The 13582-nt window shown below is 26.5% G+C and overlaps 2 protein-coding genes across 5 annotated transcripts; one reads left to right on the top strand and one right to left on the bottom strand.

Annotated features, from left to right (window-relative positions):
* The first annotated feature begins 61 nt into the window (after positions 1-61).
* LOC126902297 (60S ribosomal protein L31) lies at positions 62-1769 on the top strand. 4 transcript variants are annotated; one of them, XM_050679407.1, is made up of 3 exons: positions 62-200; positions 450-693; positions 1571-1769. In XM_050679407.1, the coding sequence occupies exons 2-3, from the start codon at positions 470-472 to the stop codon at positions 1719-1721; spliced, it is 375 nt and encodes a 124-aa protein (XP_050535364.1). In that variant the 5' UTR covers positions 62-200; positions 450-469; the 3' UTR covers positions 1722-1769. The 4 variants fall into 4 exon arrangements, with proteins under 4 accessions (XP_050535364.1, XP_050535366.1, XP_050535365.1 ...); XM_050679409.1 differs by having other exon boundaries at positions 96-200; positions 458-693; XM_050679408.1 differs by having other exon boundaries at positions 167-278.
* LOC126902188 (casein kinase I-like) lies at positions 1660-9477 on the bottom strand. The gene is made up of 7 exons (XM_050679215.1): positions 9321-9477; positions 8493-8594; positions 6870-7039; positions 5709-5961; positions 4483-4601; positions 2731-2809; positions 1660-2076 (listed from the first exon to the last, which is right to left on the bottom strand). The coding sequence occupies exons 1-7, from the start codon at positions 9475-9477 to the stop codon at positions 1937-1939; spliced, it is 1020 nt and encodes a 339-aa protein (XP_050535172.1). The 3' UTR covers positions 1660-1936.
* Between the last annotated feature and the right edge of the window lie 4105 nt (positions 9478-13582).

Here is a 13582-nt window from a genome sequence, read left to right as displayed (position 1 = left end):
ATAAACCGGTGTGTTTTGGTATACTTGATAATTGATATTTTCTTATCAAAATTAGACAGTGTTACCAATGAAAAAAAGCAACGAGTTCACTTCCTTGTCAAATGTATAATCATCAATTGAGGTTATTATACAAACATTGGTAAACTTATCTCAAATTTCTTTTTAGGTGTTTATCCATCGGAGTGTTTTGTTAGACTGAGGTAAGTCTTATTTTTATCCAATTCAATCTAATTATTTAATTAATACTGATCTTAATACCCTTCTTTTAACTGTCAAAGGTATTGTCTTAATTATTAAAGTTATTTGATAAATTAAAATATTTTGTTTTGATTTAAAATAAACTAAATTTTATCATAAAAAAATTTTCCTTTATATTTTATTGTAATTTTAATATATATGTTTCTTTATTTTTTAGAATAATTTTATTTATTGAATTAAATTTGTAATAGTCTTGCAGACAAACATTACGATGGCCAAGTTAAATAGAGAACGTAAACGCAAATCGGCGATTAACGAAGTGGTAACCCGTGTGTACACCATTAATATGCACAAGAGATTGTTAAATATTGGTTATAAAAAGAGAGCGCCTCGTGCTATTAAAGAAATCAGAAAGTTTGCATCGCAACAAATGGGTACTCAAGATGTCCGTATAGATACTAGGCTGAATAAATTTGTCTGGTCTAAGGGTATAAGGTATGTATAATATTTATGGTTTGAAGACAAATTGTTATAAGTGACATGATTTTCAAAATAAAATTTTCGGCATAATATTTTAAACAATACAATTATTTATCAATTGATTTCATTCAATATTTTTATCATTCATATTAAATGAGAAATAATCAAAGAAAGTTTTATGGTCACATTAACAACAATGCAATCAATAAAAGTTAAATTTAAAAAACATTGCCTTCTCAAAGATATAATATCTTATAGTATTATGGATATTTCATTTTCAACACAATTTAGTTATCATTAAATATTCATTGCTTCAAATTATTAAGTTTATTTTTGAAATTGATAGAATAATATGACACATTAAGTAGGACTACATTTTTCTAAGTTAATTTAATTATTTTCGCCATTTACATCATACTACAATAAGATATTATGAGGAAAATAAGTTAGTATGTTCAAAGTAATATAATTACTTCATTAATATATATATATATATATTAACTCTTGAATGTAAAGATGCTTTTCAAATGCACTAGTTTTGCAATTTCTATATTTGATTAATCATTATAAGTTAGTAGTTTTAAATGATTATTATAAATTTTTATTAAATTATAATAAGTTTTAGGTTACGAACTATTAATGTTTTTATTAAATTATTAAAAAGTTTGATGTAAAAAATAAGAATAATAAAATAGAATTTACAAATTTAATTAGATAATTTTTTTATATAACAGCGTTATTACAATTAAATTTTTGATTTTGGGTCGAAAATGTTTTGATTATAACATGTTACATATAATTCTGATTATAATGTATATATAAATTTATAAATAAAAAATACTTCAATATTTAAATCTCCAACAAATATAAAAATTATTTGATGTCATTTTAGGAGTGTGCCATTCCGTATTCGTGTACAATTAGCAAGGAGACGAAATGATGATGAAGATTCACCTCATAAATTGTATACTCTTGTTACGTGGGTTAATGTACCAACATTTAAAAAGTTAGGTACAGAAAATGTTGATGGAAGTGAAGAATAAATTTAATAACATTTTGTCTTTGATAATAAATAAGTATAAAATGATAAATGTTAACATTCTTTTTTGTTTAATTTAGTTAAACTTGTGATTAGCAAAATCCCAATTAATATAACTTTTCCTATTCTATGTAAAATTTAAGTAAACACTGTTTGAAGAATGTTTAACAGAAAAAATAAGTTATGGTAATGTAGTATATTTAATATTTAATGCAAAATTTAATTTTGTTTTATGATAATATTTATGACTACATTATAAATGTTTTCGTATAATTTCGTTAATGATAAAAACTTTTGAACATCTGAATAAAAGTTCTTGACATCATATATCGTCACCAAGTTCAAAAATACAACAACTCCTATGAAAAAATCAATTTGAAAAACATCCTCTTTTAGAATACAACTTAGTAATTTTTTAATGTGTAACTTCTGATTAATTTATATAAATATTTTTATAAATAATTAACATAATTAGAAAAAAATTGATTGAACTTATGTCTTCCATTTTAAGCTCAGATGAGATGTTTTTAGAGCTATAATATTTTGTATGCTATTCCTTGGAAAAACATATCATCTAGCACAGGAAATTGTAGGGCCTTGGTGATACCTATTTCTGGTGGCTCTTTATAAAAGTTTATAACCTATTTTTTTTTTTTAATAATTTCTATATCATCATTGAAAACGTAAGAAAGTTTATATATTAAAATTCTTATAACTCAATAAGTACTTATCCTAAAATAACTCAAACCCATTAATATTTTTTGGAAGATAAGTGTTAAATATAGCCATTTAAAAATAAAAAAAAATTTTTTTATTAAAACCAAATAATGAAAAATATTGCTTGAAGAGCTTAAAGATGTATTCATGTTTACAGTTGAATTGTAACAATCCATGAAAGCTTTAATACATTCATAATGAATAATATGCTTTTTAGTAAATCATAATTGTAAAAATTATGAAAAATAAAAAGCAACATAAAGTACCTGTATCAAAATGTTTAAGGATGTCATTACCTATTGGTAAATCTGTATATGTTAATAATCCAGTAATTGTAGATAAGTGTAGCAGTGGTGTTCTGTGCATTCTGTTTCCCTATTTGAAAAACTATAATGTACTAATTGTTAATTTAAATTTTTTATTAAATTATTTAGGTCTACTTTAATACTACAAAATTCATAGTTCAAACCGTTTGATAAACGTTCATATGATATAATTATTATTAGTCAAAATAATAATTTAAATGATACATTCAAATGAATTACAAAATGTGTTGTTTAAATTAATTTTATAAATAATATTATGGTTATCTATTAATGTGAAAATTATTTTAAATTGTACAAGTCAAAAATATTAAATAGAGAAAAGGAGTGCGCAATATATCAATAAATCGCTGTATTTTGAGGAAAAAAATGTATATGGTATCCAGTGTTGTATTTGGAAATTTATAATTGGAAAAAAAAAATGTTTTTATAATAAGGTACCATAAAATTTAAACAACATTTTTTATTACTCATAACATTTTGTTTAGATAGTAACATTAAATAAAGGATATAAAAATACCGCATATATACGTACTAAAAATGTCATTTTTTTAACAAAACAAAAAAAATGTCGATTTAGTCTCGATGTAAAGCAGAAAATGTTTTACCATAAGGATCATTTTTCTTTGTTTCTCTCTAAAAAAAAAAGTCTTATCTCTCACCAGTCTGATCTATAATTCAAAAGAACCCAAATTAAAGACATCGCATTCAAAAACTGTAAAACTAAATCTCAATTTGAAAATGTAGAATAATATAGCAGTCGTCAATAACAGCTGCCGAATTTTAAGTCTCCCCTAATACTGTAGCAGCCCCTCTTAAAAAAATTTATGAAAATTACATCTAAATTATTGTAGAAATATTAATAAGAAAGATAGTAATGAGTTAGAACATTTTAGTTAAATTGCGCCTATATCACAATTTGTCTATATTTTAAAATTGCTTTACAGTTTTTAAAACCAAATTTCTGTAAAAAATTTCTATATGCGTTTTATGATTTTAATGGCTAAAAGATTTCAATCGATAAGAGTTCTCTCTCGAAATTCGACCACCAGGTATCACACTGTGACGTGTAATATTGGTGTCCATAGAGATAGGACATAAATGGACAGTTTTCCCCCTTAAAATTTGTTTGGTGAATTTTTAAAATCATAATCATGCGTATGAAATTTATTTTTTTATTTTTATTAATTTATATTGCGAATGCCGTATTATGAATATTATTTTTATATATTAATGACATTTAAATTTGGTTATTTATTAAATTTATAGACGCTTAATTTTATAATTAATGTATATAATTACTAAAAAATCTTTTATTTATAATTTTTTTTCTGTAAGGCCCGTAGGTGTCTTCTAGATTAAGTTTATTGAGAAAGCTAATTGTGTTTTTAATTTATTATTTAAAGTAGTAGTCATTAATAATAGCGTAGTGTGAAATTATTGTATATTATATAAAAAAATAATACAATTAAAAATAATTATTTTATTTTATTAGACCAATCAAATAATCCATCGTCAGGAAATCTGTTGAATTTGTAGATATCAATAAATAGATTTTTCAACAAATCGTAATTAGGTTCTTCAACAAATTCTAATTTCCGTACAATCCGAAAATATTCACAAAACTCACCTGAACAATGTTTTTGTTAATATTTTGGTAGGCCTTGAATCCGATTAAAATTTACCTGGTAAACCTCTGCAAAGATTTTCTTCAGAAATACTTACTTTCATTTTCTCCACTTTATCTAAATCGTCACTTTCATATTCCGACCAAGGTAACTTTCCTTTAATAAAATATAGTAGCATGTACCCAATAGATTCTAAATCATCTCTGCGGCTTTGTTCTACAACGTACAATTGCTTTATGATTTTAATTACACATAAAAATACATTCACGTGATTGTTACAAGTGTGTAATTTGTAAAAAAATAAAGAATATCTATGGTAACTTTATTTTTTTATTTAAAAGCTACACGTCAGAACCCCACCCTCAATATTTTCAACGCAAAGATGTACATGCCCCACTTAGTAGTACGTCTTTGTGTATGCTAGTTTCACACAGTATTGTGTTTAATATGTAGTTGAACTAAGTTTTTTTCATTCTTTCAAAGATAAAAAAGTTAAACTTTTCTTTAATGGAAATACAGATTTTTAGTTTAATAGAAAAAAAATTTAACAAATTTTATTTTTATAAATTTTTTTCCGATTGACTATTCTTCTTTTATTGCTTAGTTAAGTGACTTTTGATCAATTTTCTATTGATAATATTCAGTTTAACATATATTAGTCGTCATTTCTTCACCCTGCTACGTTAACAAGTTTATTTTGAGAATTCTTGTTAAAATATCTGTTATATTAAGAATAAATAAAGATAATAATTTATAGCCTATTTAAACATTCACTCTTAAAAAAATGTCCCGATTTTGCGTACATTTATTGGAAGTTGTTAAAATATACAATATAAGGGAAATTTTGGATAAATAGTAATAAAAATTCTATATAATTATAAATGAGTATAAAACTAACATATTTACTAAAGATATCATACTAATTCATGGGAATTTCTGAATCACTTTTGACATTTTATTGTTGTTTTAAGTATTATAATAGCTAAATTTTAGATGAATTTCTATTTTAAATACAAAACTCTAAACAATTTTGAAGTACAAACGATTGATCAGATAAAAAATATCATAAGAACATTTTTGAAAATTTGTCTTCTATTATAATCTTAAAACTAAAAATGGGGTTCTCATTAAAAAAAAATAAATTTTAAGAATTATATTCTTGAAGGGATGAAAAAAGATATTACACATTATTGTAGTCTTTTGAATTAAACAATTTTTTCCTTTACAAAATTATAAATTATCAACAGTTTCTGAGACAAAACGTGTTTTATACTTAATCACTTAGTATAAAAAAAGGAAAGAATTGATTTTACAAATGATCACCTATTTGTCTATGTGCGTTAATACTCATAAACTTTGCCGTTCCTATAAGTCCAACATTATCATTACAAGAAATATGTGATCTTGTATCTGAATTGATGTATTCGTTAGCTAAACCAAAGTCAATCAGGTATATTGTTTGTTCTGTGGATATTTTGTAAGGAACTAATTGTTCTGGTAGACCAATTAAAAAATTTTCAGGTTTAATATCTCTATAAACTAAATTACGACTATGGACGTATTCAATTCGAGAAATCTAGAAATAATAATAGTATTACTTTAATTAAATGTATTTTTTAATGATATGATATAATATATTAGAATCATATCATTAAAAAATGTATTCTAATATTATTACAATAGATTTTATTACAAAGTTAATGAAATTTTCATTTATCAAGGGCTATTTAAAATTTTTCTTTGTGAGATACTAAGAAAAACTTTTTTTTTTCAACAGTAAATCTAATTGAGTTTTTTTCCTCTTTTTTTTTGTTTTTCGATTGATTAGTCCCAAGGGTTTTATTTTAGCACCCAAACACACCTTCCCATTAAATACATCAATGCCGTTTATTATTCACAGTTCATTTTAATCTGAAGTTTCAGTTTTGAAAAAAATTATTGTAATTATTGCACTAAAAGCAGTGCTCGAATTGGTCAAAAATAAGTAGGGGAGCTCAACTTAACAATTTGAAAACTGCGTCCCTAGCATTTTGAAGACCTTTTTTTTTTTTTTACTCATTACTTTATTTAGTATTTATTAATAAATTATATTTCATTATCATACTAATATTTAAAAAAAAAAAAAAGAGGTGGTATTTTCTACTGTCCTTATAAAAAAAAGTAGTTGGGGTGCGCAAAAAAATTTAAAAAAAAGTAGAGGAGCTACGTCCCCCTGCGCACCCCCCCAATTCGAGCACTGACTAAAAGTCAGACAAAATTTCTTTATTGAAAATTAATTTTTATTCCTTTATTTACCTAATATATTTTGTAAAACGTATATTTAGTGATCATCGTTATTTTTTTGTAATTAATTTATTTTAAAAACATTATCGGATTAGTTTGATATTTTATAGCGCTTATTTGTTGTCTGATAAGTATAATAAAGAACTGGCCCTTAGAAAATTACTTTTGTTTGTAAAATAATTGGCATCTCAATTAACTTACTAGTTGGACAGCTATCATTAATACGGTTTTTAAAGTGAAGATTTTTCCACATGAATGAAAAAGGGTTTCTAATGATGGACCTAACATCTCCATGACTAAAGCTGAAAATTCCAAACCAACGTTGCCAAAATAGTAAACTTCTGGAAATCCTTCGATTCCATGAAAACGTCCTATTGAATATTAACAGTTTATATTGATAAAAAACTTCTTTATTTTTAGGTATAAGGTATTAATGTTTTAAGTCAATCGTTATTTGTATGCTTTTTTTATACTTAAAAATTAAACGTTTTAGTACTCTTTACAATCTTAATCCCTTACCTATTTACCCACAGTTTGAGACCTAGGTCATGTTGTTATCAAATTAGCCACAAAAGTATCACTAACAGTATTTAATATATAATTATGTATTTATTTATAATCTGATTTATACTTATTGCATAAAATGATAAAATCAACTAATTAATGACGGACTGATAAAGGGTCCAGAAGGTAATAATCCTGACCAGTTGTCAGTTCGCGATCTGAGTCGTTCTGAATAGCGTCTTTTGGGTAAAGAAGACCTATTACTGGTATTATTTATTTATTTTTTTGAATTAAATTGTTTTTTGAGTAAGGAGGGACGCCTAAATTTCTTTTAAATAATAAAATAACTTAACTGGATCGGTAATAAATCAAAATATTTTACAATATAACATGTATCAAGTACTTTCATTAGATAAAAATAGTACAGTAACCTGGAACAATAGTGGGCAATTTTTTGATATTGCATATAACTTGAAGTATGAAGAAGTCATAAACAATTTTTTTTTAGTTAAACAAACTATCAAAAAATATATATTAAGAAATAATTGTAAGATTTGAACTTTATTTAATGAGAACTGAAATAAAATGAAGAATAAAAGAGTTCTCATACGCCATCAATGGGGTAAGGTCCAATTAGTATTGAGTATTTTTCAACGAACAAATCAATAAATAACTGTTTGATCGGTTTATTTATTCGAAATAACAAAATAATTATTAAGTTTATTAAGCTTATTAATTTTTTAATTTAATTATAATGAATAAAAAAGAGAGTTAAGGATTTAGGAGTTATTAACTACAAAAATAAAACTCAATGTCATTAATTAATATTTATTTATAAAAATAGTCTATATCAATAAAAAAAAATAAAGTCTTATAAAATTGTTTTGTTATCTTAAAAGAGTACTTTTAAAGAATAAAATAAAATACAAAAGTTTGAACAATTTTCATGATTTATATCATATTTTCAATCTACCCTTTAAAGAATAAAAAATTATTTTAAGTCATCACCTGAATGGGAGATTCTTATACATTTATTTAAATAGTAAACATTTTAAAATATATTACTAGAAAATGAGTTTTAAGTCTTAACCATATATGTATTTAATTCAATGCTTCCATATTTTACTGATTTTTATAAAATAGTAAGAATAATATAAAAAATATATAAAATAATACTTCACAATCCAAAAATCAACTAATGATATTTATTAGTTTGTCTTTAATTCGTCACTAGGTTATAGAACTTTTTAGTAGGAAGCATCGATTTGCAATTTGATGATGTAAAAATAATATAGATGTCTAAGCTATCACCTATAACACCGAGAAGTTTATAAAAATAGTTTTCAAAAATCAACTGTAATGATTTAGTCTTGAGAGGTTCCAATTTAATGGCTACTTTTTCATTTGTGTATATATTTCTACCTAAAATATATTTAACAAATTTAAATTTAATATATTATTTTACATTTAAACTTATCATTGCTTCCAATTAAAAATTTCAAATTACTATGATATATAGATACTATATTTTTTAGTAAGATAAAATTTATTTGAAAAACAAAAACCGATATCTTGATTTTTAGTTTCGATGAGAAGCTGTGAAAATATTAAAATTACTATGATGTGTTTTTTAGCATCGATGCAAAGCTGAGAAGGTATTAATTTTACTATAATGTGTTTTATTTGAGTTTGTCACTACTTTTTCTCAGCTCTCATCGGATCGATTTTTCTCAATGATACGTTAAAAGATCCCAAATTGTATCTAGTTGAAGAAATTACCCTCAAAAATTGAAAAAATTTCCTCGTTCTTCTTAAATGAGAGAAATATCCAAAAAAAAAATTACCAATTTAAAAATGACTAATTTTTTCAATTTTTTTTACTTAAAACTGCCATAATTTTTTTAAATATGACCAAATCAATATAATTTTTTTATAGATGCATGATGTCTTTACCTATCATTTGGTATATTATTTTTATAAATCTTACCCTTTACCTACACACAAGGGGGGATTCAAAATGAAAACTTTTGAAAGTGTTCTGACCCTTTTATATATATCTTAATGATATATATAAATATAATGATGATTTTAGTAGTTATTTTGATTTATTTATATAAATCAAAAATAAAATTAAAACATTTATATTACCTTTAAAAATTCCACCAAAATTGCCTTTTCCTATGAAATTCTTGATTTTTAATTCATATAAACCATTTAAACCTCCATCAAGTAAACATTTTCCGTTGGGAAAAGTCTTTAAAGTATTACTTTTGTCGTTATCTTTGACCGTTTCATCAATATTCATTTTAAAAACTGAATGTTAAGTATTAATTAAATATAACTTTAAACGTCTAATAACAAAAGTAAAGACTAATAACAAGGAGTTTCCTTAGTGCTAAATCATCTGTTTAGATGATTTTACATAAGATAATGTAAACAAGTAAAATAAAATTTATTTTGATAGTAATAAAGGAAATCAATTGTAATTATGCTTAATTATTAATCAAAAACTAAAAAATTACTGTGTGAGACGTTTCGGCTATGTAAGTTTTGCTTTTTAAAAATTTTAGTAAATTTCACTAAAAATTGAAGCGTAAAATACATTAAAATGAATACACTAAATTATAAATATCTCTAAAAAAATGTGTAAATTATCAAATAATTGTGGGAGTTATGAATGAATATAACGTATAGAAAATTGTTGACACCTAATGATAGACAATTTTTATTTGCATACAAATTTTTAACACTCATGACTGCGGCAGTATAGTTTTTTACTCATAAATGCGTAACAATTTAGATTTGTTTATTGATTTTTCGTGTATTATTTCTGTTTTTAGAGCATTTTTTTTTTTTAATTCAATCGTTATATTCATGTGTAACTAATAGATTTTCTAGAGCTTTTCTACATGTGATGTGTTTCCTTGCTAAACATAATTATACGAGAACTTCACCGGAAGCAATTATCGCTGTTGTCGTCTGCGCTTTCAAGCTTTTAAAAGCAACCCACTAACCGTATATAATCGTTAGTCTTTTGTTCAGATTGGTATAGTCAAAAACATCAATGGAAATCGCCTTCCAAGGAGCACTGTGTGCAAGTGCAAAACTCGAGAAATCGACTCATCTACCATCCTTTTGAAAAGCGAATATTAATGTATATTTGTGTAACTCAACATGTGAAACCTATTTAACATTTAGACCGCATATTACCAGTTATCAACTTTAACTGAAATTAATATGAACAAAATGTATCTTTTTAACATTTTTATTATTTTTGAAATGCTTATTCACATAAATTGAAAAATTTTTAAAATGAAAAGATTTTCTTAATTTTACGCTAAATCTAGAGTATATTACTCGAGTAGCGTTCCATGTTTTAAAATGTAGTGTGCACATACCTCTTATGTTGGTCCAAACCAAATGTACAGAAAATTTAATTATAAGTTATTTGAAATCATTAAAACAGTAAATTTGTGCCGTCATAGCTGTGAAAACCAGTGGCGTACATAGATTGGTTTTAGGGATATAACTCCCATTGACTGTGGTATACATATTTTCCATAAACAGTATACGACTTTAGGGTAGGTGATGAATAAAAAAAGACCTTAACTTCACCTCATTGAAAAATCTTGTGCATACTTCTGACAAGAACCGTAATTTGTAAATTAAAACTACTATAATATTAAATTGAAACTAAGCACTTAATTAATAAGTACTTAATCGAAACTAAGCAATGGAATATAATCTAGAAAAATTACATATACTCAAAGATAATGAAGTTGATTTTATAAACCCTTTTAAAACCAATTCTGATACCTGGGATTTTTTCACAGTACTTTTTCTCGTTTATTAGTTGAAAAACAATAATTTGAAAAAAAACTTTTAACTTAAAAGTGTTTTAAATAATAAGTTTACAATTTTTACTAATATGAATCATGCCTCATAATTGATATTGTAGAGATGTGATAGTTTTAAAATTACTATGGTTTGGAATTTAGGACGAATGGTGTAGCCAAACATTGTCTACAATTTACAAATGATTCTACATTATTACTATTATTTGTTGGTCCTAAAATGGAATGTTGAAATTACATATGGGCAAACTTGGTTTGTTCTTCCACAGAGAACTGTTATGTGTTTTTTGACGAATTTTGGTTAGTTAAAAACAATATGTGCGGCGGTACATGTACACAGAGAAAGACATTTGGGGCGCCGCCGTTAGTGCCGCATTAAAACACTAAAAAACGATGACTTATGAATATAAATAGATTATTATTATTGAAATGACGGGCCGTTTGTATGGTAACGCCATGGCCGCGACGTGTTCACCACATACATGTATATTACATGGTCGGCTCAGTATAACGAAAGAGTTTGTGTGTGTGTGTATGAGTTTGATGATTTCGGATGTTTGATTGAAAGGCAAACAAGGTGTAAGGCAGATAAAATAATACACTGAAAATTTTTGTTAAAAAAAATGTGGGCGGGGAGAAATGAATATTATGTATACTCTGTTCAGTATACATACACAGTATGAAATAAAAAAGTACATTGAAACAAAGTGTCGGTGCGGCGCGCGGGAGGCCTGTAATTATGTTGTAAGTGCCAAGTGCCGGCGTTCCCTTTGAAACCAAAATACCAAAGCACAAGCAATAACACGATGATAGTGCACAAATCCACTAACACAAAATGGATGGAAACCACCGCACTCTCCTTTCGCTATTATATTAACACCCTTTCCCATCTCCGACACCTCCGTTGACCCCACCCCCGGCCGGCGAGTATACGTTTAGTTTGACAACACTTCCATTGTTTTTGGTAGCATTTCGCCGCCAAGACAATACTTTTAATCTGATTTCGATCGCGTTTCATTTTTGGCAACACCTTTTTCATGAATGCATTTCCCATCGCTTTGAAGTCTCTTCCTTTGGTTAGTGGCACTTTAATTGACTGTAACAATCAACGATCACACGTACATTAGCTAAGCCAGTGAGTGCGTGAATTTTTATTTTTTATCAGCGGCGCTACTGGAAGAATAAAGCAGCTGCTAAATGTCCTCGGAGACTTGATTACTGTAACGCTAACATAGTTACATCCAAAATAATACTGTACACGCAAACTATTATTTGAAACAGGAATATCATTTCTTTAGGCACCTCGCTGTAATAATAATCGTTATCCTTACACGTAAAAGAAAGGAATTTGATTGTTTATTAAAAGTTACAAAAATCATCGCCCACGTATTATACACTGTGAAATAATATTATTTTATTAATTTATTTATTCGAGTCATGTTTTTTTAATAACGTAAATACAGTCTATAGATCTGATGTTTTAAGAGTCACGAGTGATGTTGTTATTATATTGATCTACATCCCATCCACTACAATGTTTTTAAAATCAGGAACAACACTCAAAATGTTCTTTTGATCGTTTTGATAAATGTGTCATGTATGTAATGTAGTGCCGAAGTAAGTTAAAGAAAACACGCGCTGGCCACACAGTATATTATTATTCATATTATTTTAATATGCTTGTCAGTTATCACGATTTACTCTCGAACATTGGAAATGGGGTTTATAATGTTTACACACAATATAACACAACTGATAGAACGGCCGAGTGCGAGTTCCGCACGTGACACGCGTTGTGTTTCTTGTACACAATTTATAATGATATATTGGCACGTTAAAGAGAGAAGAATTTTTACACGTGGAAAGCCACCGAATGTTGCTCGTGGATCATAATATCAGATGTACGATTCAGCTGCACATGCTCTTATAGTGTTATCTTACGGTCGTGGTTTCCCATTATTATACTTTGGACAATGGCGAATGATTGATTTAGTACGGATAACCCTTTTACTACTGAATTTCATAATTTATACACAGGTTTTGTATATTATATGTACAGCGCAAAAAAAAAAATGTTTTTGCAACAAACCTAAACACATGGACGATTGTGATCACTAACCGATCCGCCTACGTTTATAATGCTTTATACATAATACGGAAAAGTACCACCTCTTACATATTCTCGTAGCAACCCTTTGCTTGTATTTATTATACCTATACGCCAACATAAATAAACTGCAGACGTACAATACAACTATAATTTGACCGACGTACCCTGCGGCATGTCCCTCAGGGGCTGCGCGAAAATCAGATGCAAATTGAATGTTAAACATCAGCAGTACAACTTTCTGAGAATTTTCAAACAGAAGCCACAGCGTACTCGTCAGTTTTCGACAGAGTAAACATCATTTGGTTTTCTAGAATCCACGAAACCGGCACAAAGAAAAAAAAAAACGCTACCTTTACAACAAAAAAGACCGGAAATATGCTTATTCGCCGGATTCCTACGGGCGGATTCAATCAAATATTTGGAAATTCGTTTGTGTGGTATAGAAA

This window comes from Daktulosphaira vitifoliae, unplaced genomic scaffold (assembly GCF_025091365.1).
Source record: "Daktulosphaira vitifoliae isolate Bord-2020 unplaced genomic scaffold, ASM2509136v1 Scaffold_3, whole genome shotgun sequence".
In the NCBI taxonomy this organism is placed as follows: Eukaryota; Metazoa; Arthropoda; class Insecta; order Hemiptera; family Phylloxeridae; genus Daktulosphaira; species Daktulosphaira vitifoliae.
The sequence above is the reverse complement of the archived record's forward strand: the minus strand, read 5'-3'. Positions and strand labels throughout refer to the sequence as shown.